The sequence below is a fragment of the Thunnus maccoyii genome, chromosome 15, assembly GCF_910596095.1.
Source record: "Thunnus maccoyii chromosome 15, fThuMac1.1, whole genome shotgun sequence".
Taxonomy (NCBI): Eukaryota; Metazoa; Chordata; class Actinopteri; order Scombriformes; family Scombridae; genus Thunnus; species Thunnus maccoyii.
In genome coordinates this window covers 8,070,058-8,096,480 of record NC_056547.1, presented here as the reverse complement: position 1 = coordinate 8,096,480, position 26,423 = coordinate 8,070,058, and the positions used below count along the sequence as shown (strand labels likewise).

The 26,423-nt window shown below is 39.3% G+C and overlaps 1 protein-coding gene across 11 annotated transcripts in view; it reads left to right on the top strand.

Annotated features, from left to right (window-relative positions):
- macf1a (microtubule actin crosslinking factor 1a) overlaps nt 1-26,423 on the top strand; it is a 236,795-nt gene that overhangs the window by 4,305 nt on the left and 206,067 nt on the right. For 10 of the 11 annotated variants that reach the window (XM_042434970.1, XM_042434975.1, XM_042434969.1 and 7 more), the window contains exon 2: nt 7,200-7,434. In XM_042434970.1, coding sequence (XP_042290904.1) covers nt 7,212-7,434 — 223 coding nt within the window. In that variant the 5' untranslated portion in view covers nt 7,200-7,211. Of the gene's footprint in view, nt 1-7,199; nt 7,435-22,669; nt 23,682-26,423 lie in introns of those variants that run through there. The other variant, XM_042434977.1, reaches the window with a different exon arrangement.

Sequence of the window (26,423 nt, the reverse complement as noted above, 5' to 3'; positions counted from 1 at the left end):
CTCTTCAGTTCTCCTTGGAACATTTTTGCATCTTTCAGCAAAATGTTTTGGTTTTATTTACTTCATCTGTTGCAGCTTTACTGTTTTGGTTCAGTCTCTTTGCTCTCATTAGTTATGTTTTAGATCCGCAGCAGGCAGCTGTTTACACCAAAAAACACATTTAAACACAGTACAGTACCTGCCCAGCACCAATCAGACACAGTTAGCGACTAGCTGTTAAGCGTGGTGGAGCATTTAGCAGCTAAAAAGCCAAATACCTCCCTCAGGAGTTCATGTGGATCAAAACAAGCTTATTACATTCGCCAGGTGGACAGAAACAAGATGCCAAATTAATGATATTGTTGTCACATAACTGCTGGATGTGTAAACAAGTTCGCTAAATCAACTTAAAGGGTGATAATATCAGTTAATGCAGATTCAAAACCTTTATACTGTATGTGATTTAAAAGTTCAAGATAAAGAAACGTGACCCAGGCAAGATTAGAGGAAAATAAGATGTCAAAGAGAAAAGCATAAAGTAATGTTAGATAATCAAGTTAAAGGAATAGTTTGAAATTTTGGAAAATACACTTACATACTCCTTCTTGCTGATAGTCAGATGAGAAGATTGATACCACTTTTATGTCTTTACTGTAAATATGAAGCTACAGTTAGCTATTAGCTTAGCTTAACTTAAAGACTGGAAACAGCTAGCTTGGCTCCATCAGATCAAAAGCACACCTACCAGCACCCATGCTGACCAAATATCTTTGATTAGTCCGTACACAGAAATGGAAAAAAAAAATCCAAATAGGAAAATTGTGGTTTACAGAGAGTTATGTGCTGAAACTGTTTGAGTTAGTAGTAACAAGACGTTAAGACAAAGTCTCTGTGTGCGTCCGAGAAATCTTTTCTGTTTGTGGTCGGATTAAAAACTGAGATGTTATGTTAATTAATGAGCTTTAGAGCTGTTGGAAAGTGTATTTGTTGAACTTTGGAGTGAGTCAAGCTAGCTGTTTCCCCTTCCTTCTATTCTTTATGCTAAGCTAGGCTAATCACTTCCTGGTTAAGTGAATACGTGCATTTCCCAAAATGTTGAATCATAAGATTCTGTGACCTGAGTAGGAATTTCGGCTTTAGTACCACTGGAAAGTGTTATGTAATGATCTCGTATATTATTTTTTAGAACTGTTACCAAAAATGGTGCCTTGTTAGAATTCAAATAGTCACAAATTTTCATACTCGTAATAGCAGAAACTGGGTGCCAATAGTTCTGTTGAACCATAACACCTGACCAGTCAATAGGACCAGTTAGTCCATTTATTGCTGTCACAGAATCTGAAGGGTCACAGATTTTGGTTTAACACCAGTTCTGGATGTACACTGTGTAATAACATCTGTATATCACATAAGTTTTCTGCTCAGGTAGCTCAGCTAGGGGTTTATGATGCAGAATTGAGCATTATGTCTGTCGGTTGAGCATGAATGTCAGTGAAACTCCTATCAGTGGCTGTTGGAGTGCAGGAATGCTGCTCTGGAATGACACAAAGACATGCACTGGCAGTTATGGCCGTTACTCTTCAAATGTCTGGTTTTCTCTTTCTCTGTCTCTGTCCTGACCTTCTTTTTGTTTTTTTTCTCTCTCTTCCTCTTTCATACTCCGTTGCCTGGATTTCTAACTGCTACCGCTACATCTCTGTCAAAGTCTCCATCTGTTTCATGTCACTCCTGCGCTTTTTCTCCTCACACTCAGGCTAAACTGTGGGAGCAAACAGTGTGAATGCAAACCCTGGATTGTGAGTTATAAATCAGGCCAGACAAACATCCAGCATCCCTGCATGGTCTGATTCAGCCACTGCACGCTGTCAGAGGAAGAGGCAGCGGCCAAGATCCCGGCATGGATATGTGTGTGTGTGTGTGTGTGTGTGTGTGTGTGTGTGTAAGAGCTGTTGCATGCTGGCTTGTATACAGTATATCTTCATTTTTGTGTGCTGAATATAAGTCAACGAGTTCAATACTAAGTCTTAGTTGAGTACTTGGCTGACAGAAAAAGTAATGAACAATGGTTTTGATAATAAATTAATCATTTAAGTCATTTATCCAGCAAAAAAATGAAATATTCACCAATTCCAACCTTTCAAATTTGAGGATTTGCACCTTTTGGCATTTTATAAAATTATAAATTGAATATCTTTACGTTTTTGACTGTTGGACAAAATAAGCAGAAGACATTTTTTCACAATTTTGTTACATAGTACAGATTAAACAATTAATTTAAAAACTAACAAAAGTTTTACCTGAAAATGAAAATAATCACCTAGTCAGTAAAAATAAATAAGGCTGAAACCAGGCGAAGAAATAAGTCTAACTAAAAGATTGAAAAAATAATAATATTAGAAAAAATAATAATAATTTGAGCACTAAAACAAGTAGCCGGTTAGTCAATTAATGGATGGACAGAAAATTAATTAGCTTAAGTAATTTTGTCAATTAAAAATGACCAGAATCTACTTGTACTTGCTTCTAAAATGTGAATGGTCGTCTTTGTTTTCAATAAGTTCGTTTACATGCACACTAATATCCTTGTTTTGATCATATTAGGGATATGGTGTTTACATGGAAGATGAGAAACCTGGTTATTCATATCCCTGTTTACACAATTCTAACAGTATCCAGGCTTCTAATCATCAGTCGTGTCTCGATTTCTCACCGTCTCAGCCGCTATCTTCTGTACCATCGAAGACTGTTCAAAAACCTGGATGAGGTGTTTACGTGAAACAGTATCCTGGTTTCTATTAGAACACTCCAGGTAGCATATCCAGGTTTCTCAGAACTGGGAGAAGGTGTTTACATGGGCAAAACATAACCAGGATACTAGTGCACCAGTAAACTCACTCTATGATAATACACTTAATCTCCTCGCCTGACAAAACAAGCAATTTAAAGACGTCAAGTATAAAAAAAATGGCATCTGCATTTTTTAGAGTTTTCTGATATCTTGTAGGCCAATAAAAATAATTTCAGAGAAAACACATTGTCAGGGGTTTCGAAGAAGTGAAAGGAAGTGATCTCACTTTGTCTCACACTCCTTCACCAGTGTTTCTGCTGGTAGTTTTTTTTTTTTTTATTTCTTCAGAGGTCTAATTTTCCCCTCACAGAGCTGTAATAACACGGTGTGGCTTTGAAGCTTCCATTCGGGCCCTATTTATAAAACCGCTAGTTGCAGTGGCACTGACTCACTGTGAGCAAGCAGCAGGGAAACTGACTTATACACACACACACACACACACACACACACACGCAGAAACACAACCACAAGAACCGAGAGACTGAAACACACAACCATACACCAGAGAACCGCAGAGAATTCTGGGAAGGCTTTAACCTCTTCCTAGAAGCGTTGCTGTGGAGACGGGGATTCAGGAAGTGGGGCTTTGCCAGCGGTCTAGCCAGGGGCCAGCAGCGGGAGGAGGAGGAGGAGGAGGAGGAGGAGGAGGAGAAGGAGGAGGAGGAGGAGGATTTTTTGGCAGCACTAACCCAGATGGAAATCCCTGCCGTTGTGTTGGACTCACACATCGGACACAGAAACATTCCCACCCTGTGACCACCGCTCAGGTCACTACACAGTTTAGTCTGCTGCAGCCTCGGGGGGGAAAAAAGACAGAAGTGCTGTTTCTTTGGCAGCCAGCAGAAGTTAGTCGGTCAGTAAAAACACACGGTTTGTTTGCTGAGAGGAGTTTCTCAGAAGCAGGAGTAACGGTTTTTAATTGTAACTGGATTAATTGTGACACATAGATAAATATTTGGCAATTATCCAACAAAGAAAACCCAAGACAAATACAAATACTCAAAAATATTTCTACTTTGACAATTAAAACCTGTAAGTTCTGATAAGTACCTATAAGTACGTTCTCTTAATGATTTTGGCATCCATTCTGGATATTCAAATATATAATTTTTGACCAGCCTGAGTGATCAACGTGCTTCTATTGTCATTAATGTCAGACTTTCTCGCAACCTTTAACCTTTGTGTTGCAGACAAAACAATAATCTCCCTTGTTTCGCTTTGTTTTAAGAAACTGATCATTTGAAATTAGATACGTTGCATCTCAGCAACCTGAGATGTCAAAATCAGGTTGTTTTACAGATACGTGTTGTTACCTGGAGCTGCTACATCCGAGAGAGTCTCCCTGTTTTTAATCTGAAGACAGTGAAGATAAAGGAGAAGCGAGGAAATCAGTTACTCCTGCAGTTTGGATGCTGAAGAGGGATTTTAGTTTTCTTTGAACTTGTTTACAGTGATAGAGGATGTTTGTCTTGCCCTGATTGTTGTTAAGTTTTGGCTCCTGAAATACAAATTGTCTGCACACTATGGCTGACCGTTTTTGAATTTATGCTGTAGAGTTTCATATTTTTAGTCACACGGCTGACGTGGCTCTAGGACTGGCAGCGTCAGACAGTTGGTCCAGACTTAAATATCTAAACAACTCTTGGATGGACTAGTACAAAGTTTGTACAGTCATTCATGGTTCCCATATGATGGATCCCACTGACTTTGGTGATCCATTGGTTGGTTTTAGTGAAATGTCTCTGCAACTATTGAATTGCCTGCCATTTAATTTGATATATTGGTATATCCATGCCCCCCTCAGAATAACTATAAACAACTTGTGATACCTTAACTTTTCATCTAGTATCGTCTTCAGGTCAAAATTTCCGTTTGTCTAATGCTTTGGTTTATGACCAAAAACCTGCAAAACTAATGGCATCAAAATCCCAAATGTTAGCATGCTAACAAGAAAAGTGAGATGGTAAACATGGTAAATATTACCTGATAAACAGCATATAGCTCAAAGCAACACTGTGCCTGCAGGCTCTCAGAGCTGCTAACATGGCTGCAGACTCTTTGTGTATATTTCCTGTCTTCCACACAGCCTCCATTGATTTCCATAAGCTTTGAATATCAATTAGCAAACTCTCTAAACTTGCTTTAGTCGTATAATCCAACACACTGAACATTTTGTTTGCTTTTATATTCTGGTAATGCAGTTGTAATTCCAGATTGAATGGAAAAGTTGGTATTATTTACCTTGTAACTGACACAGATGACTTTGATTCTGAGTTTTAAAGCATAGTTTACAAAATGATTAGCAGTTAAAGTGTATTTAAATTTTATAGTAAAACGTGCTAAAAAGTCTGTGAGTCAAATTAAAACCAAAGCACAGCAGACGCTCACCAACCTGCTGAACTGCTGGGACACTTTGTGGAGCTCCAATATTAGAGCCAATAAAGCCAATTCATTTTCACAGGACACTGGTGTGCTGAGGTTGGAGGTATTGATTTACTGATTCTGTGACAGACAGAACAGAGCATCAGGTCCCCGGGGTCCACACACACACACACACACACACACACACACACACACACACACACACACACACACACACACTGACTCATGCTTACAACACATATTTACTGTTTCACACTTTTCCTCATTATAATCAATATGTATTGAATTTAAACTTAATGACAATAAAGCAGGATTCAAATTAAAGAGACAGTCCGTGTAAAGATGGATGAGCAACAGATAGAGTGATATAAAAGGGGAGAAAGAAGGAAGAGAGAGAAAGAGCAGTGGGTGAAAGTGAGACGAAGAAAGAAAAGAAAGCTCTCTCCTGTCTTACTGGCATATTGACTTTCTTTAAAAATAGAAATACTAGAGAAGCTTTGAAATCTTATCTCCTCTCTTTAGTCTTTCCTCATCTCAGTCCAACTCTACTGAACAGTTACTGCGAAGAAATTCCTCTTTTCCATCGGAGCGCTGAGCTGTCTTTCCTCAATCACAACTAGCATCATACATGTGATCAATTAATCAGCTCTGAGCTTTTTTTAAAAAACTTTTTTGTTAGGCCTTAGTGTGTGTGTGCTTTTATGATGTTTGTGAATGTGTGTCCATGTACTGTATCACTGTATAACTGCATAACACAGTACACTGAAGCTTTCAGAAAGTCACTATTTGTGAGCATAATTATCTGGTTTTAATACATCTAAGATATATCTTTTTATGCTAGAAGTTATATTGAGAGTAAAATATTTATTAGGTGTGTAACTTTACACTTTAAAGGAATTGGTGGTAAATTTAAACTTGATTTAGAACAAAATTTTATTATAGAAAACAAGAAGGACCACAGTCACACTCACAGCTCTGTGATGTTGTGTTTGCTTTGAGCTAAATGGTAGTGTTTAAGTGCTAACATGCTCACAATGACAATTACTGGATGTTTAGCGGTTTATGTTTAACATGTTCACCATCTTACTTTAGTGTGTTTGTGTTAGCATACTGGAAGTATTGGATAAAAAGATAAAAAAGTCAGGTCAGCCATTTCAACAAAGTCTTAAGTATTCATCCTCTGGGGACCTTGGATATCTGTACCAAATTTCATGACAATCCATCCAATAGTTGTTGAGATATTTCACTCTGATCGACCGCTATGCTGCTAGCACGGCTAAAAAATGTACTTAAGGATTTTTAGGGAATTTAGGGAATAGGCCAGTATGCAGATGATTCTCTGAAGAATCCTAATGGACCAACTAGTGGGGAATTTTATAAATCAGGAATATAATAATTATTAATTAATAATCAACAAAAATGTTCATATATTATAGGCTAAGATTTGTTTAGCTAATTCATTTTGGGGTGGAATTTCATTCATGTCTTCTCATCTTAGTTCACACATCATCAGTCCTCCAGCAGGCCTCAGTAATCATCTTCGTGTCTCGTGCTTTCTGCTTTCATCTTTTCCTCAGAGCAGTTGTTTCCTCCTCCAGGCTGCCATCATTGTAGCCTCCTGAACTCTTTAACTGTTGTCTAGACACGACGACTAGTTTAACCCAGTTGTTTCTTCCTCTTCCTCTCTTTCAGTATCCTGATCGCTGCATTATTGTATTACTGTTGTTTCATTGCTGTTACGTTGAAACTTTGCATCATTCATGATGCGTGATCACACTGTAAGGCAGCGATGAATTATACAGCTCCACTTTCTCTAAAGCTCCTTCTTCTCTCTCTCTCCCACAATTCTTCTGCTCCCGTCTTTCCTCCTCCACTCTTTTGACCTTATTTCTTTCCCTTCCCCCTCCTGCTCTACATCCCTCACTCCACCATCCATCCCTCCTTCTATTCTTCCTCTCCTTCCTCTTCCTCAACCCTCTCCTTCCTGCAGCCCTAAAGTGAGATGGAGTCGTCAGATGATGATACTCTGAGCGAGCGCTCCTGCGTCAGCGAGCCGTCCTTCCGTAGCGAGCGTTCAGGGGGGTCATTGTCCCCATGCCCCTCCGGACTTGTGGGGCCCCCAGGAGACACGTTGCCATGGAACCTGTCCAAGCATGAGAGGAGGAAGAGGAAGAGCCAGGACTCAGTGCTGGACCCCGCAGAGAGGGCGGTCGTTCGTGTTGCAGGTAAGAGAGAAACCAGACCGCTGAGGGTTCCCGAATCACACACTCCTGCTGTGTTTACATACTTTCAGTGGTCCTTAGAGCAAGGCAACAACTGTTGAGGAGAAATACTCAACATCAAGAGGACTGTGGTTGTTCTGAGAAGCTTCCAATGGTGCATGTGTGTAAAAGTGTGAATGTGGAGCAGGATGTTGCTTGAAAAGAGTGAGTGTGCTCAGTGGTCAGTTCATGAAAACACTGGATTTATGCTAAATCTGTCATGAAAACTGATGTTTCCTTCTTGCCCTGTTTCTCCTTTCCACATGTTGAATTGCTCTTGAGCAAGAAGAGCCTGCCAAATGAATGTAATGTCATATAAACATCTATCATAATAAGAAAAATGATATCTCAGTGTCTTGTCAGCAACCTCAAACCCACAGTGAAAGCGTCTGTAATGGACATTGACTCTTGTGGTATTTTGTGAAATCATACTGAAGAAAAAACAATTGATTGAAATACTCATCAGTTTTTTCCAGTAAACTTTAAAAAACCTCACCTCCCTGTGATTGACTGATGACTTTCTGCTCACCCCAAATAGTGAATGTGAGATGTGGAGAGAAGAATATTCAGATGTCAGATGTAAAGAGGGAATTCGTGCGTGATTTGAATAACACAGAATAAAACTGATGAGGTTTAATGAAGGATCTGTATCCAAAAATGATAAAAAATGATATTTGATTTGTTACTTCAAACATTTCTTACAGAGGACTTCCAAACTATTAGTCATTTTATAATCAGATGTCTTGAAATTTTTTCAAGCATTGAGCCAAAGTTACAGAATTTGTCCACTCGGTTCTCATTTGCTGACATTTTCTTGGACGCTGATCTTTTAATTCCTTCTGGTTGTGCTTAAAGGCTCACATGCTAGAAAATGACACGTCTTATTAAAATTCCACATTCAGTAAATGTCACAGAAGATGAGAGGAGATGACATCTTATAGTTTAGCAGAAATATGTTGTTGGGATAAATATGTCTATAATTGCTATTGAAAGTCCTGTAAGGCTCAAATTCAACGTTGTTATTAAGATTTTTTGAGTGATGGTTCGTAAATGTCAAAACAGGGTGAATATTTGTGTTTTCTTTTTCTTTTTCTCCACCTTTGGGGCTCATGTTTAGAACACTGAGACATGAAATCTAGTAAATGTCATTTTATTTATTTATTTGACAGAGATGCTTGTTAATCAACATAAAAAAAGAACTGTGAGTTTGCATAAAAACCCAGTTTCATCTGTTGCTATTGGCCAATGTTAAAAAGGCAACCTAAAATTAGAGTAATAGTATGCCATATAACACATGCATCTGAGTTATAGTCATCGTGTACAAACAGTGTTAATAACAGGAGAAATTAACCCTGAAGCGGTTTTATCAAGTGCATCCATAGACTCAGATGTCAGAGTTAAAGATTAGCTACGTTCACCTCACTCTCTCTTCCTGTCCTGCCACAGGATGAATGTCCTCCCTCTCTCTCTCTTTTCTCCTCTCTTACTCGTAGTAACAGAAGATGGAGGAGAAATGTAGGTTAGTCAGTCCTCTGGAGAAACCAGGGTTCCCCTGCTCGCGTAATGAGACACTGGTAGCACGCTAACAGCTTCCTCTCTTTTAGTAGAGGCGGGGATTCCATCTTGATAATTGAGATAAATGATATAAAAGTGGGTTTAGTGCTGTGCATCATATAATCTGAGGCTTTTTCAGCTCACATAGATTCAAGCAATATGTCATAATTGTGCTTATTATTTACAGCTTTTACACATAAATGCACATCAGTGGCTGGATGTCTGCAGCATCCTCAGCATACATAGTAGTTATACCTCTGTTGAAGAGCTTTCAGTCGATGCAAACACTTAGATCACCAACATTACAGCCAACCAACAGCACTGCTCAGCTGCAGCTGCTATTCTATAAAAATATCAAGAAAAGTTTGTTTTTACCTGTCTGTTGAAGATTGGTAAGACAAACAGCAGTGATACATTTTCTCCAGTTTTTTAAATAAACAATATAATAATAATATTTTAAAAAACTAATTACCATAGTTCCCATCTGTTATTTTTGTCCATAAACAGTTTCTCAATTGAGTTTTAAGAAAATGCATATATCCCAACAGTAGTGTATACTGTATTCTGATATTGTGATAAAATATACTGTATACCTTCTAATAAACAGAAGACTTTATCCACATTACACACTATCAGCTGGAAATGATCAGCAAATAGTTCAATAGCATCCTCATCCTCCTGTCCATTTGTTTTATGTGCAAGTTTTTGTTCGTTTATTTAGTTATAAGCTTGCAGCAGACTGTAAATGTCAGTTTTGTGAGAAGTGATGGGGGTTGGAGAGTTGAAGTGGTGAGGCAATGACAGGATAGTAAAAGCCTACTTTATAGAAAGGGAAACAGCATGTAGGTCAGGACAGGGTGAAGGGGATGATGTCACTGCAGAGATGAGAGAGAGGGAGAGAGAGTTTTGTGTGTATTGTGTTTGTATGTGTATGTTAATGCTCTTATACTGCACACGTTGATGAATGACATTTCTGCATTGGAAACATTTCCAGTTGGCAGACGCCACCAGACTTACAGCATTAATGTTTTAGAGTCTCTAAGCTTCTGTGTCCGTTCACAAGAGAAGCTTGTGTGGTGTTTTTGGGAGATATCTGGTTTTACAATCAGTGGCATTTACAGCTGGTTTAAGAGGAGCTTTCAGCTGAGTCTCGTCTTTTCCCCAAATCTGTCTGTAAATCTTCGGAGGGAAGATTTACAGTTTCTGTGAGCCAAGACATTGGCTGTTGAAACAGAGGGGCAGCTACAGGACTTCATTTTTGATTTCAAGGACTAGTGTGTAGGATTTAGTGGCATCTAGTGGTGAGGTTGCACATTGCAACCAGCTGAATCCCCCCCCCCCCCCCCCCACTTCCAAGCATGTAGGAGAACCTACAGTGGCCACAAAACTTGCGAAAAATGCGAAAGGTCCTCTCTAGAGCCAGTGTTTGGTTTGTCCCTTCTGGGCTACTGTAGAAACATGGCGGTGCAACATGGCAGCCTCCATGGAAGAGGACCTGCTTCCTGTGTAGATATAAAGGGCTCATTCTAAGGTAATGAAAACACAACAATTCTTATTGTCAGGTGATTATACAATAATGAAAACATAATTATGAATATTATATTCCATTTCTGCCAAGTCTGTTCTGCTAGATGCCACTAAATTCTACACACTGCACCTTTAATTTGACCTAATTTTGTACAGAACACAGAGAATTTCTGTGTAAAGAACTCATGTATGTGTGTGTCTGATTAATTGTTTTTGTGTTAGTGTGAATACAAGAAGTGTTGCTATATGAATACAAATCATTTTAAATACATAATAAGTTCTAATAAATAAGTTTATCTCTTTAAGGAAGCAGGCAGGCTGTTCCGTGGTGATTATCATGGCTCCAGAAACAAAGAAAAAAAGATCAACTGATGCGCACGGACGATGACGAGAGTAAAAGTGACAAACGTACGTGTCAATACAGGAGCGGAAGGAGGAGAGTGTGTGTACATATTTGTAGAACTGCATGTTTGTGTGTAAAAGAGAGACGGTCACATGTGCACACATTTACACATGCACTCACATGCACCGAGTCTGAAAGAGGGATAATAATAGATGAAAGGAAAGAGACTTAAAAAAAGGGCAGCTTCATGGTTAAAAAAAATCAGTAAATGTTCTACATAATGTGAAACGTGAAAACTAAGCTGAACACTTGCAGAGAAAAACACAAAACAACAAAACAACTGTAAAGCAACCTGAGAGTATTACCAAAAATAGAATTGGCTTAAAGGACAGGTTCACAATTTTTAATAATCTGTCTTAAAACAACAATCAGGAGCCCAAATGAACATTGAAACAGGTTTTGCTCTCTGTAATCATTCCTCCTGTTCATACTGACCATTAGAAGATCCTCTCCAAACATGTTTATGATGTAAGTGATGGGGACCAAAATCCACAGTTCACAATTTGAAGGTTTATTTGAAGATAAAATGAGATTTCAGGTGTCTGAGTTGGCCAGAAAGTGGATATCTTCCATAGTTAGTCTTTTTAGTAAGAAATTCCTTCTCAGTGTTTTCCTGATCAGCTGCAGTGGATGAATAGTAACAAAAATGAGGAATTTGGCACTAAAAAGACTGTAACTTTGAAAGATGATGACTTGATTTCACTAATTTGGACGGCTGAAGCTTCATATTAGCTTCAAATAAACTTTTAATACGATATTGCACAAAAGAAGGACTGTGGATTTTGTCCCCCATCACTTACATTGAAAGCGCCTTATGAACTGGTCTCTTAATGGTCAGTATGAGCAAGAGGACTTTATGAACCTGTCCTTTAACATTTAAAAGGACACACAACTCTCTTTCTGACATCAGTATGTGATGATCAGAAAAAAAAACAACTTTACTTCACTCTTAACTGTTTACATGTGAAAGATTAGTTACAACCAGATCTGAGCGGTGATGTGGAATCAGTTACCATGCTGGAGTCCAGATAAAGAGGGCTGGCGTCACTTTGATGTGCTGTGGTCATCTTTTCTCACTGAGCACATACAGTAATCTCTCAGCACAAAATGTTTCGACATTAGTTTCACCTTCACTATTGCCGTCCTCCACCGAGTTGGTCTTTTTAAAGTAAGCACATAAGATAAAAGAGGAAAATCTCTTTACAGCAGAAATGATAAAAGAAAACGAACAGATTTAGTTTTTGTTGAATTGTACATCTTAAAATTTTTAGGTCAGGTTTTCTCCATCTGTCATGGCTGCCGGCAGATATGATGGAGTCGATCCAAATGACCTCATATGATATGTTTCTAATGAACGCTCTGTGAGACAAACAGCTAAATTTTTCCACTCCTCTTTTTTAATGTCTTCTGGATCGAAATGTGGCATGTAGTGGAAATTAACAGCTGTGCTGACGTTTGGACGCCAAGTGGTTTTATGTGTGAAAGTGTGTGTGTGTGTGGGTCGGGTTAGGTAAAAACATAACAGAGGGCAATTCTGAAAGCGTGAGAGAATAAAAACATTAAGAACTATTATGTGTGATTATTAAAACGGACAATTAGGGTGTTTTCCTGGCAGCACCTTTGGGCTGAGTCAGCGAGTCAGACTTTGTGTAGAGATTATTCGGTTCTGACAGCAGCAGGTAGCAGCTGAGTTGACGTTGGCGCCGTCACAAACCACCCAGGGGTTTAAACACAGATGACGCCTTTATAACACTGCCAATATTCTGCTGTGGGAAATCTACTCTACACTCACCTAACAAACATCTCTGAACGCTGCTGATTTGTAGAGCCAATACTATACTATGTGTGTGCAGTGTGATACAGACTCTCTAGACTCATTATGAAACATTTCTTTAGGGAGAATGCAACAAGCAGCACCTGCTCTTACAAACTGATTTATAATTTCACAACTCTTCTCCATTATGCCATGTTTCATCCCCCAAATGTCTGTGGGTTTAAGCCTCAGAGGGTTAAATGAGCAATTAGATTTGATGATTTCTGTCTAAACCCATTTGCAGGGCAAAAATGAGCTCTGGGCTCATATTGTTTGATTGATGTTCTTTGTTAGTGATTTGACTTGTGCAGCATTTTGTAACCTTGTTAAGAAAGGTGCTACATAAATAAAGATGATGATTATTATTATACTGACAACCCCTCATCACCATTACTGCTCTGTGAATTGCGCATGTATCCTGTGTGCTAAGTAAACAAATAAAACAGGTTTATTTAGTAATGTGCACCATGTTTTTACACAAGGCCCTTCTACAACAGATGAAGATGAAGGTCCTGGTCATTTCAGCTGATCTAGTAATTTACAGGTGCCCACAGTGGATCTGGGGCACCGGGACAGTCGGCTGTTTACTTCATAATAAAGTTCTTTGTATGCAAAATTTGGACTTTGAGAATAATATTAATTCCATTTAAAGGAGGAATGTGTTGAGGTCACCTTTAGATTTCCTTTATTATTCATTCTTAATCATTGTTATTAAGAAATGGATGAGCTTTGACCATTCAGTTTTGAAAAATTTGGTTAAAAGCAGAAATTGCTATGTTGTTCTATAATTTCTCTTATATAGTCACATGACTAGTTGATAGACTGTATATAATGAAACTCTGATGAAGGCAACATAGCTGCAAATGTTTAGTGAGTAAAGCATTGCATAAATATGAGAAGAGCTGTGAGAGAACTTGTGCTGAAGTTCACACTGGTCTTCACCTCTGTGTGTTTTCAAAATCAGAAATATTGTAATTTCTTGAAATTTGCACAGTAAAAGTCTTTTTTGGGGAAGCAAACAGAAGAAAATGACATTTTTTTATAGTCTAGATAAAATGTTTCTATTCAAACAGTTTAAATGAACTTCAGATTTTTATATATATATATGTTGATCGATATGATTAAATTCTTCTCCTCTCTTTGGGTTTGACATTAATAGCAAAGCAGGAGTCTGCGATGCTGCCAAATTCACTCTGTAAGCTCAGAGCGATGCAACATTAGCTCATGTCTCTGGTAACATCCAGTATTTCCCAGGCGTGTCCGGTGCTCACCCAGGCGTGAAGGCTATTGTGATGATATTACATTTTACATAATATGGACTGTGTGTTTACATTGACCTCAATTTCCATTCAGGCAAAGGCTGGAATGTGAAAAATGAATACATTATGCCACTTGTGCCAATAGGCTACATGATAAACAGTCCAGTTACAGACGTAAACAGCAGCACTTATTGGTTAGAAAAGTTTAAAGAAGCCATGAGTAATACAGAGAGCAAGAATCCAAAAATAAGAGGACAAAAAGATCTGCTCTGACTAGAATATTTATTTTTGTTAGAGAAAGAACTGAAATAGAAGCAAGAAGAGGGAAAGTTGCTTTCTTACAAGACTTAAGTAAGATCAAGCAGAAGTAATGGAAAGAGAAAGAGGGGAAACACAAGGTGCTTTGTGAGAGAGATGAATTTTGAGGATAAAGAGAGACGCTGCTGTCCTGACTCCGTTATTCAGCCTCTCTGGTCCGCTCAGCCTGCCCGCTGTGCATGAATGTCAATGAAACTTCCCAACAGCTGCTGGTTTTTCTGTTTATGTGAACAAGAGTTTCACTATTCACCTCTGGAATTATGAATTCTAGTAAGAAAGAGGCCTGCAAGGAGAGATGTCATAGTTAAGCACATATGGACATCTGTAAAGTGTATTTCTGTATGTATAGGTTTGTTTAGTTTGGTTATTTGCAGTGAGAGCAGAAAGGAAGTGGTCAGGACAGAAAATTGTGTAAATTTAGATGATTTGTTTTTTTATTATTATATATTTTATTGGTGCAAAGTGACAGTACATAAACACAGACAGAGGTAGAAACATGAAGCAAGGACACAAATGACAAGAACCACACAAACAAAAAAAACAAGACAAAAAGTAAAACTATAATAGAAAAATCTATGGATGTAATAATAACAATTGTGATAATTATTATAATTATGCAAGACAGTTATTGCTGCCAAGAACGTCTGCGCAGGGCACAGAAGTTTATGTGTATGAGTGTGTGTATATTTATAACTGCAAGAGAAAAGACAGAAGCGAGGACGCAGACTAAACAATTAAATTTAAAAAAAGGTTTTTAAAAAGGGAATAAGAAGAGAAGAGTGAGAACAAAACCGACAACTAAACTAAAACAAAACAAAACAAATGTTGAGATTATTTACAACAATTTAAAGAAAGATTTAAAGCAAAAAAACCAAAAGATTCTTAAAATGACAAGAAACCAAACTGGATAACTGGAAACGAGACGACAGCAGCACAGAACAAAGTGTTTATGATCTATATCTCTGTGTGTGTGTGTGTGTGTGTGTGTGTGTGTGAGAGTGTGTGTGTGTGTGTGTGTGTGTGTGTGTGTGAGTGTGTGCGTGTGCGCGTGTCAGACCGTGCGTTCATTTATGCACGTGAACATCAGGACCCCAGACGTCAATGCCAGCATGTAACTTAGGCGTCCGCCGTCCTGCCTGCTGCTCTTCCTTCCACATTTCTCCACAGGCAGCTGAAAGGAAGCCTCGGCCCAAGTCCCCTGTCTATTCCCCTGTTGCCATGGCGACGTGGTCTCCTCTGTTTCTATGGTTATAAAAGGCGAGCAAAAAGCAATGGCGGTGGGGGTGAGAAACACTGACACTGGATATAAAAGGGGGACGGGGGGACGGGGGGGGAGTGTAAAACAAATAGTGAAAGAGAGAGTGTCAGAATTTTAATTTGGAGCGGGAGAAAAGAGGAGGGAGTCTGTAAAGGAAAAGAGAGAGAAGAGTGAATGATCCAGTCCATGTAAAAGGTAATGAAGAGAGGAAAGAAACAGTGAGGGGGAGAGAGAAAGAGAGAGGGAGGCAGCGGAGGAGTAAAAAGAGTGCAGGGTTCAAAGAGGAGGGGGAGGTGTACAGGGGAAAGGAATAATGACTTTTTAACTGAAGACAGGGGTGGGGTGAGGTCACAAAACATAAAGAGAAAGAGAAAGGTTAAGAGAAAGAAGGCAAAAGATTTTACCAGAGAAACACTGAAAAGTTGAGGGAGGGAAACTTAAGAGACGCAGCCAGGAACTGCAGGACTGATAGATCAAACCTGACAGAGAAAACGAAAGGGGGTAAAAGATTGAAGAGGACGAAGAGAAAGATTTAGAAAGAAAGCTGAAGTGGAGAAAGAGTGAGGAATTTAGATAAACTGACTGAAAGGCAGAAACAAAAAGACAGAATGAAAGACCATGAAAGAGAAGCACAGGGAGACATAGGGAGAAAAACTGAGAGAGAGAGAGAGCATTATACGGAGCAAGAGAAAGAAAGACCTTGAACGAGGTTAAAAAAAAAAAAAAGAAACAAGGAGAAGATAAAGTGGGACAGAGGGAGGTGTGTTATTAGAGCTGGAACCCTTCAGTTCAGCACTTATGTTGAATATTTTAACATCAAACCATCAGAGAATTAAAAACTTTTTAAGATGTCCAAAGAAGTGACATGTGAAAACCCCCATGTGGCGTCACATAACTCAAAAACATACTCAAGGGATTTATTTCACTTCCAATAAACTTGATGATTTGACAGATTAAAAGAGATACGGTTAAATTTGATGACATGCAGCAGAGGCCGACATATCCCAAAACACTGGATCCTACATTTCCCACAATGCAACTCGGTAGCGTCTTTCCTGAGACCTTTCCTGTCTGGTAAATACCCACAGTTTTCAAAAGGAGTTCCCCTTTAAGATGTCAATGCTTAAAGTCTCTCTCCTCTCAAAAACTGTGTTTTATTTCTTGTTCTCTCAGTTGGATGTTTGAGCAGAATGATGCACGTTCAGAGTTCATCTGCTGAAAGTGAGAAGTTTCTCTGTGTTCACCTTTAATCAGAGTTTAAGGTGTGTACATACAAGCAGTGTGTCCGACACTTAAACTTTTAAAATGAACATTATTTGCATATATTTCTTAGATTATAGGAGAGGAGATAATTGAGTTTATGTACAAAAGTTTAAGTCAGACAGTGGATCAAATTCAAAATACTTTTCCAGTGTTAAAAATGAGATATTCATGTTGTACTTTATAGTTGTAAGGTAGTAATATAGTTCACTCACTGTACATATTTTCGATTTTAGAGTTTTAATGACGCTCCTCATAGCTGCAGTTTGTTCGTCCCTACTGAAATGCAGCCACACCAACACTGACTTCATTGACATGTTGATTTATTGGATTGTGGGACATCCCATTGATTTGTCTACATTCTTGGATCAACCATGGATTTTTTTTATAAATGTATTATTCTGAGGCTGTTTTGAATGCTTTAACCACAGTATATTGGCGTTTTTAAATGGTAATTCAGTTTTCAGTGTAATTTGTGAAATTTGAAATGGTACTGTACGCCAAAAGGTCAGACGAATAAGAATCTTATCTAACATTTATGCGACCAAATAACACACTAATCCAAGTCACACTAAGACTCACAATAGATTTGATTCAATCTCCTGGTTATTTAAGGCACTAAACTGCTCTGTTAGGCTGTAATTCAAACAGAAATGCAGGCGTGGATAAAAAGATCATATTGTTTGATGTTAGATGTGTCATTTTTAGCCATTTTGTACATTGCTCCCAGCAATATCTAGAGTCAGAAATATGTTCAGATGTTAAACACTGGATGTTTAATGTTTTGTGGTTGATGTGAGAGTTTCATGTTGAATGAAAGATGAATTTAGAAGATGTATTTGAGCTCTGCTGCTGAGGCGTTGGTCATGCTGATGTGTTGAGGACTGTATGTCCTTTTGGCTCACAGAGCACATTCATTGTGCAGCTGGACTCCCCATGACAGCATACACACGCATACAACAACCCCAACAACACACAGTCGCACAAAGTCACACTCATACACAGTCATGTCTACACGCAAACACAAGAGAACAGAGTGCAGGAAGAAAACAGAAAGTGACAGAGAGAGAGGCAGACAGAGAGGAGAACGAGATGATTCATTTTGTCAGTCGCTCACATTAATACACATATACATACTGTTATTTTGCTACTTATATTTTCACATTTAGAAAATTAACTTATACACACACAGTGAGCTGATTAATATAAGTGAAATGATAAATAGTTGCTTCAGTCAGTCGGGACAAGTTGGGGTCAGAGTTTACTGTCATTGTCATTGTTCACCACTAGGGGGAGATATAAAGATTCCCCATGTTGACAAGTTGTGTCCTTTTTCCAGGTGGACTCCTGCGCTCTGTAAATACTTCCTGCTTTGTTTATTGTCATACCAGTGAACCGATGAAAGATGTTAAAAACATATACTTTAACTGTAGTCTTATGTTACATTTATATGAAGAGTAAAAGGCGTGTCATTTTTATGTTTTATGTTCATTTTTATGTGTACTCGACATAAAATGTTACCGGGACCTTGAGACCAGGGTCACGCCAACCTCTGTCTTGTTTGTATGACTTATGTGTGTGTGTTTGTGTGTGTGTGTGTGTGTGTGTGTGTGTCAGGGGGCTGCAGATAGACAACAACATAGAACATCTATATCTGCTGGCTGTTTTGCTTTCATTATGAAGCTTCGTATCCCCAAGTTGTCTGTTTGTATCTCCACTGGTGTGTGGATAATGTGATGTGTGTTATTCCTGTAATTAGGGGCGAGGAGACACAAACAGGACATTAAAAGTAATGAAAGACAGAATGAGAAAAAGGAGGCAAGGGAAGTTCATCTGCATGGAGTTGTTGCTAATCATTTAGCCGCAGGTGCTTGATTAATGGTAATTATTGTTAACACATGAGAGCATTTCCTTAATGACTGGAAGCATGTAAGTCATATCTTTGGTCCTTTTACAGTTATAAATTAAAACTGCGTTTTCCATAAACATCTTGGGATTTATTTTCCCCTCAGCCTTCAGCTTGTTCCTCCATCTGTTACAAAACTTTGTGTTTTGTGCTGCAAAGCCATACATCAGATATCTGCAGTGTAGAGGACAGACGAGGCGACGGTCTTGCTTATTTATGACGTGTTCAGATTGGGATTCAAGACTAACAGGAAGGAAAGGAGGGGAAAACGTTGTGTGAATGTTTGCTCGGTGCTTGAACCCATGATATAATAAATACAGTATGTACTCTCCACGCTTCTGTTTTATCTTGTTAGCTGAAGGAGGCTCTGTTTAATATGCATGTTGGCGGTGATGATACACAGCTAATGCGAAATCTATTACAGCAGCAGTGACTCACCAACATTACGCATGCACTCACACACACAACTATACATACTGTTGGCCGTTTGAACATGTACAACAGCTTTAGATTTGGAGCAGATTTGCAAGATCTTTGGTAGAAATGCATCCTATGAGTCTATGCTTAATAGATTAAAAGCTAACTAGGAAGATGGGTATTCCTTCTGGGATCATTGTTGGGCTTAAAGATTGATAGAGAGCCAGTTTAGATAGCAAACACAGCCAAAATCTTTGTTTTTTTCCTTATATTTTGGACTGAATTTCTCTCTTCTGTGTGTGATACTTATTTTTATTTCCCCACACTATGTCTTGCAATAATATTTACTCCCTTAACCCTGAAATTATATTAGGGCTTGATTGCTGCCATGTACCAACCCTTGTACAAAACCAATGAAAACTTAAATGCCCCAAAAAAAGATGAGCGGTGGATTGAGGGCAGAGGATGAACGATGGGTAGTTAAACTCGAATTTGGACGTTGCTTCCAGCTTTTCTCCTCATGATTACAATATGAAACACATATTTATTTCAATATGAGCAGAATTTTACACCTCGCCTGTCATGATCTCCTTACATCTTTGAGATAAAATTGCAAAATAAACTTGCCTGAAGAGTTTAGAGACAAAGTAGAATACTTTTTAGACAATATGGAAGTTACAGATGAATAATCCTGCAAGTAGTGGTCATTAGGTTTTTACAACTTTGGTGACTTTTTTGTGTAAATACCTGTAACTACAAAGTGCAGGGGTGGAGGAAGTCACCCAGACCACACAATGAGAATCTCAAAGTCCATGCAGATTTCTCTCCTGTGGCCCATTTATGTATGTTTTGTATTATAAACCAATATCAATAACAATAAAAAAACCCCTCCACATCTGCTTCAATTTTTGTGAATGTTTGCAGCTCATAAGGTGAAGATTTGTGCAGCACAGCCTCACCTGAGCTCAGCATATAATCGCCATTTCCCAGTAAGAGAAATGAGGGGTATTGCTGCTAAAAGCTGCATGGGTCTGATGTTGTGCTTTCAGTTTAAGGTGATCTTTATGGGATTAAATTACATAATCTCCAGACCATTTCAATGAGGCTGCTTTATGGGTTTTGACCTCAGGATGATAATGTACTGGGATTATCCACGGATGGCTGTGTTTTCACCCTGCACGACAGGACAGACTGAGAGGCAGAATCGCCTCACATCAAAATAGCCTATTTGAGTCAGACACGGAGCTGCACATTTCTGCTTTGTATCTGTTGTTCCCTGAAATGACCTCTGGCTCAAAATGTGTCAATAATTGTTTCTGTTGGTAGCGCTCATTTTGGATACAAGACTAGAGAATGTATTATAAATAATTAGTGTTTTTGTAGCCTATTACAGTAATTAGGCTTCCCATAGAATTTATTTTATACAGTTCTCATTGGAACAGTTTAATTCAGTAAGCCTTTAGATGGCAGTGTGCTCCATTAATTCATCTTATCCAAAAACAAAACTCTTCTTACATACAGGTACATTGTTGGATGGAAATCCTGTAACATGCAGTGAGTCCCATGTATGTGAATGTAAAGTATTAAATTGTGTTATACTGTCAGTTTCCATAATAAGGGAAGTATATTGGGCAGTATATTGGGTTTTACCAGGTTAACTAATTTACCATTTAGTCGTTCTTCACAATTTCACACTGTACAACTCAATTGTAAAGCTGACAACCAGTTGTATTGGATGATCATTACAGTAGTTAACTAGTCTAGATCAATGTCATGAATCTAGTTTGTTGTGTTACTGTTCAGGGTTCATTCAGGGGCAACTGGGGGTGTGGGGGTCAGCTTAGGGCACCCAAATCACAAGGACAGGCTCTGGCTACAGCAAGAGCAAATGGATGTTGAAGGAAAAACCAATATAAAGTGTCTTTGTAAGGTGTTGGATCACTGTGAGCCTCCAGGACATAATTTGATGTTTTGATGATAGTGGTGGAGCGTGCTGTGCTGTGTCCAAAATCTTCAATAGGTGTTCATTTAGGTGGAGATATGATGACTGTGAAGGCCATAGCATGTAATTCACATCATTTTGGACAAGTTGAGCTAGACCATGGAAAGAAAATGCCTCCTACAGTACCTTCTAGGGGTGTAACGGTTCTGAAACTGAGACCAAAACCACAACATATTTTGTACCGAGACTTAAAATTATTGTTTTTTGAAGAAAAGTATTGTATGTAAGTCATAACTAAGAGAACAAATAGGTGTAGATTTTTAATTTCAGAAAACGTATTTATTGAGACAACCGACTTTCTGAAACCGCCAACAAATCTAGCCACATTGTTTAAATACAACTGCTGACGTAGTTATACGATGCGTGGAAGGGGGTAGTGATTGGCTGGAAGACGTCATGTGAGAAGAGATGCGATTACAGCTACTAAGATAAAAATGATCAAATTATTGTACATCATGGGACTTTTAGCATTATTGATTGTATATTGTACAAAAGGCAAAATTATCGTAAAAATGCGATAATTATCGTACATCTGGCAAAGTTGCACGTCTATGGTCTATGGAGGACCGAAACTGCCAATATCAAAAATAAATGAAGAAATAAATAAATGACTTAATAAATGAATTAATATGCGGACAGATAACATACTGCAAGTATGGGCATCAAAAGGATTAAAAACATATTCACAAATGCTGACAGACAATACCGTAAACTCATTTCAGTCATTAGTCTCTAGATATGAATTGGTATAAAATATTTTTTATAAATATCTGTAAGTAAGGACCTATCTTTCAATAAATTAATATGCCATTAAATTCACGAAAAATAATACCAAAATAAATGTAGGCATTAATTAAATGATAAAAAGTGACATAAATAGATATTTCTGTTTTAATTTGCCTCTGTTTTGTATTAATCCCCCCATTTATTAACCTTCCCATTTAATATCCCGTTTAATTAATTAATTAATTAATTAATTATTTTTTAAATGTATGTATTTATTTGTTTTTGTATTATTATTTCTGAAAGGAAAATCAAAATGTAACCGTTACACTGGCCATGCTGTATCCTCCATTATTCATCATCTTGCTCAACAGCAGTTTATTTAACAAACAGTCGTAAATTAGGTGAGCTCAATGGAGGAATTGCCCATAAAACAATTTAAAAAGTCAAATAAAGTGAAATAGTTTCTTGTTTTTACCATTCACTGAAGGGGACTAATGAAATTTATCGTTAGTGTTGAAGATAACCGAGCTGGATTCCAACCATCAAATTCGGCAGTTAGCTGCTGTAGGCTAACAGAAATATAGGCTACCGTTAATGTAAATATAAGTGGCTATAGTACATAATAAGCTACAAGTATCGTTTATTAGATTAACGTCTGACACAGTAGAAAATAATGACATTACTGTCAATATTTTTGTTGGCCTGGCTTGGGGTTGAATTGTTTTCTGTCACCGAGCCGTGGGCACCATCTGGGGGCGCTCCAGCTCTATTTTCCACCGGCAGCAATGCAAGCTGGCTAGCTCTTCCCCAACCGGCTCTTGAAATTCCTGTGGCGGAGGTTCCTGGCGTGGCCGGTAGAGAGGGATGGAAGACAGCCACTGCAAGAAGAGCCGAGAAACCTGAGCAGAAGAGGGAGAGAGAGAGAGAGAGAGACACACACACACACACACACACACACACACATACACATCCACATTCAGACAGAGGCAGACACCGCAAAGCTTGGGATAGAAGCGGCCATTACGGCTGGGAAGCATGCTGGGAGCTTGGGCGGCTCGTCTCGGATCCTCAGGACGCCGACACAGCCTGGGATAGCAAGCCGGAGTGCGGGGACGGAAACAGACACACTCCCCCCCTCCCTCCCTCCACGGACACTCATCTGTGGTGTGTTGGCTACACTCCCTCCCTCACCGAAACACAAAAAGCAGCAGTCGCCGGTTGGAAGCCGATAGTCAAGGAGGGGACTGGTCGGAGACAACACACCGAGCGATGCGACTGTGTGTTCCCGCACACACACACACACACACACATACACCAATACGGCGATAATGGATAGATAGCGTTTATGTAACCGTCATTCAAGTAGATACTCGCCTCTTTAACGTCCTACATTTTCATAAATACGCGCTCATTTAAGGTTTTTGTTGTGCTTTTTTTATTTTCTCAAGTCTCCCTACGGATTATCTAACCCTGTTTTTGAAGTGAGCTACACCGGGAATTTTGAGTGCGTCAATGCATCAAATTCACTAGTTTGACACAAGGTGTTGCTGAATTGGACGCCGGAGGAGTGAAGGAGCCGGAGCTGGGGGCTTGACGCGCAGCAACGGGACCGGGTCACTGCGGTAGTCTGCAGGCCGACCCCTCTCTACTCGCAAGCCGGCTTGGAGAGCCACCATGGCTGGGTTCATACCGGGTCTACTGCCGACAAACCATTCCCAGGAGAAGGAGTTCGCCCAGGCGTACGAAGATGTGCTGGAGAGATACAAAGGTAAAGGAAGAAAAAAGGGAGGAGGTTAAATGTATAGTATGGCAGTCTTCAGGAAAATACAAATATCACAGATGAGCTTGAAATATTTAAATAGAATATTCCCTAATGTAACAGGATGAAGTGACCTGTAACTTTCTATTGGAAATTTGAGACACGTTCATGTACCTCTGGGAATATTAAAGGAATGCTGAAGTGTTTTTTGTCAGGAGATGAAAGGAATGGGATGTGATGAACTCAAACATGGGGCACCGAGTGTGTCTGAAATTGTAAGTTGATCTTTGGGCAGACAGCCAGCCAGCCCCTAACCTGCCAGTTTCATAATCTGGATTGTTTCCTTGTTGATATTTTGGATAAACAAGGCATGGCTTCTTGCTCATTGCTGAGCCTCCTTCTGTATTGCACTGGGTAGGAGCAAATTGCACGCCCTGACTCACTTGTAATCACTTTTGTGGTTTAGAGACACCAGAGGAAGCAGTTTTTATGAAGTCCCCCTGCACACCAGCATCAAGGAATTTTCCCCACATGGCCTCATGTTTTGCCTTGCGTTCGCTGTTTGTCCTGTAAATATCAAAGCTGCTGCTCTGCAAGTCGATGTAAAGATTTTCAAAGCACCTTTTTAGATGAGAAAACAGCCCTGCTCATACAGAGTGGTGCCTGTCGGGCTAGTGCAGATCTCTCTTTCTGTGTGTGTCTCTCTCTCTTATTGTTACCCCCTGCAGCAGTGGCGTTACCACCAGCATTGAGACTTGCTGTTTTATAATCCCAGTGACAGGGGCGCTTTAAAAATGAATGCCTCTACTGAAATTGTGGTTGGGAGGAGGGGTGTGGGGTGTGGGGGGGGGGGGGGGGGGGGGGGGGGGGTTGGACGGAGGAGTATGTATTTGTGTGTGAGGGAGAGGATGGGGGGGTGCAGACAGCCAATAGGCTCAGGTCACATCTGTGATGCTGGCGCTGATGAAAAGGAGGTGGTTTTAATTATTGATTATTATAATGAAACTAAACTCCTTGGGGTTTGGGACTCAGCCTGTGTGTGTGTGTGTGTATATGTGTGAACAGCAAATGTGTGTGTATGAGAGACACGAGGAGAAAGACGATTCAGGATATGAAGAGGTTCTCTTCAGCAGTTCTTAAATCCTCCAGCATTTAGTTTCTGTGCAACCCACCTGTCTAACCACAGAGGAAGAAGCCCTTTGGGAGAAGGTCTCAGTCACAGTTTGTAGCATCTCTGCTATGGCAACGCATTGCCCGGCTCTTGTGATTTGCAGGGGTCTGGAATGAGCTTTCCGCAGAGGGAATGTAAAAACACGCGGCTTTGAACTGTATCAACCATATCTGGATCAGATGTCTTCAGTGTATCTAACATCACTCATGTCTTTTTTGGCCCAAATATTAGTTTTTGCTGCAGCGGGCAGTTTGCTTAAGGCGCAGCAAGTTATAAATAATAGTAAAGTGCTTTAAATAATGTAAACAATACTTTTTTATGATTTTTTTTTTTTAAACTTTCTGGCACTTACTGTTGTTGAATGTAGATAATCCCACTCATAACTCAAGCTGGTGCTGTTACACTCATGCCTGTGTGTTATTGACACACAGGGATTCGTATTTATGTGTCTGGCGTTAATAGCTTGTTTATTGTTAAAACAAATCTAAATGGTAAAGTTGGTAAAGCTGTTTAACTTCCTCAGGAGGCAGTAGGACCTCCATTAAATCTCTCTTGCTCTCTTTCAGTCACACACACACAGTGGATGTAAATTCAGAGCGGGTTTACTTCAGCACGCAGGCAGAACTGCAGTCCATTTCTCAGCCTGTAGCGAATGATCGCGCTCCATTAAAGTGCCATTTGTCGATCGCAGTCGCAGTTCAGTTTTTTCTGCCAGCGCAATCGCTTTACCTTGATAAATAAAAAAGGCATTAGAGGTGGTGTTTCTCATGAGAGAGGTGATTAAAGGAAGGGAACAGTGGTTTAAGTGGTCGGACACGGGCCTCATGGGCCTGTTGGCCTATTAAAAATCTCAGCAGGTAACCCAAACAGATCAGAGGGCAGTACTCCTGTACTCCTGGCATTGTTGATAGCCACAAACCACTGGTCCTTTTATTTGTCAGGAGCAATCAATGTATAGGAAGTTACTTTGGTCAACTTTGTGCAAGGATTGACTCAGATCTTATGTTGTTTGATGTGTACCTCACAGGCTCTACACTCTCTCTACATCCACAACTTATAAAACGTAGAATGTGTATGTTGCATATCTACTTAAAAAACTGTTTAAGTCAAGTCACTTTTATTTATATAGCGTCAAAACACACTTCACAACAGAAGTTATCTCAGGACACTCTTCACATAGAGCAGTCTAGACTGTACTCTTTAATTTACAGAGATCCAACATTCCCCCATGAGCAGCACTTGGCGACAGCTGCAAGGAAAAACTCCCCTTTAACGGGAAGAAACCTCCAGGAGAACTAGGTGGACGGCCATCTGCCTTTACCGGTTGGGATGAGCCATCCATGTGTAATCAGCCAAGCCACAGTGAATTATTTTAACTTTTTAAAGCTTTTAAAATCATTATAGTTGTTGTAGTATTGCTACAAATAAAGGCTGAAGGTTAATTTAAGTTTATCTGAAGCTAATATGAGGCTTCAATCATCCAAATTAGTCAATTCAAGTCAATATCTTTCAAAGTTACTGTCTTTCTGGCGCCACATTCCCTCTCTTTGTGTTACTATCCTTCCACTGCAGCTGAACAG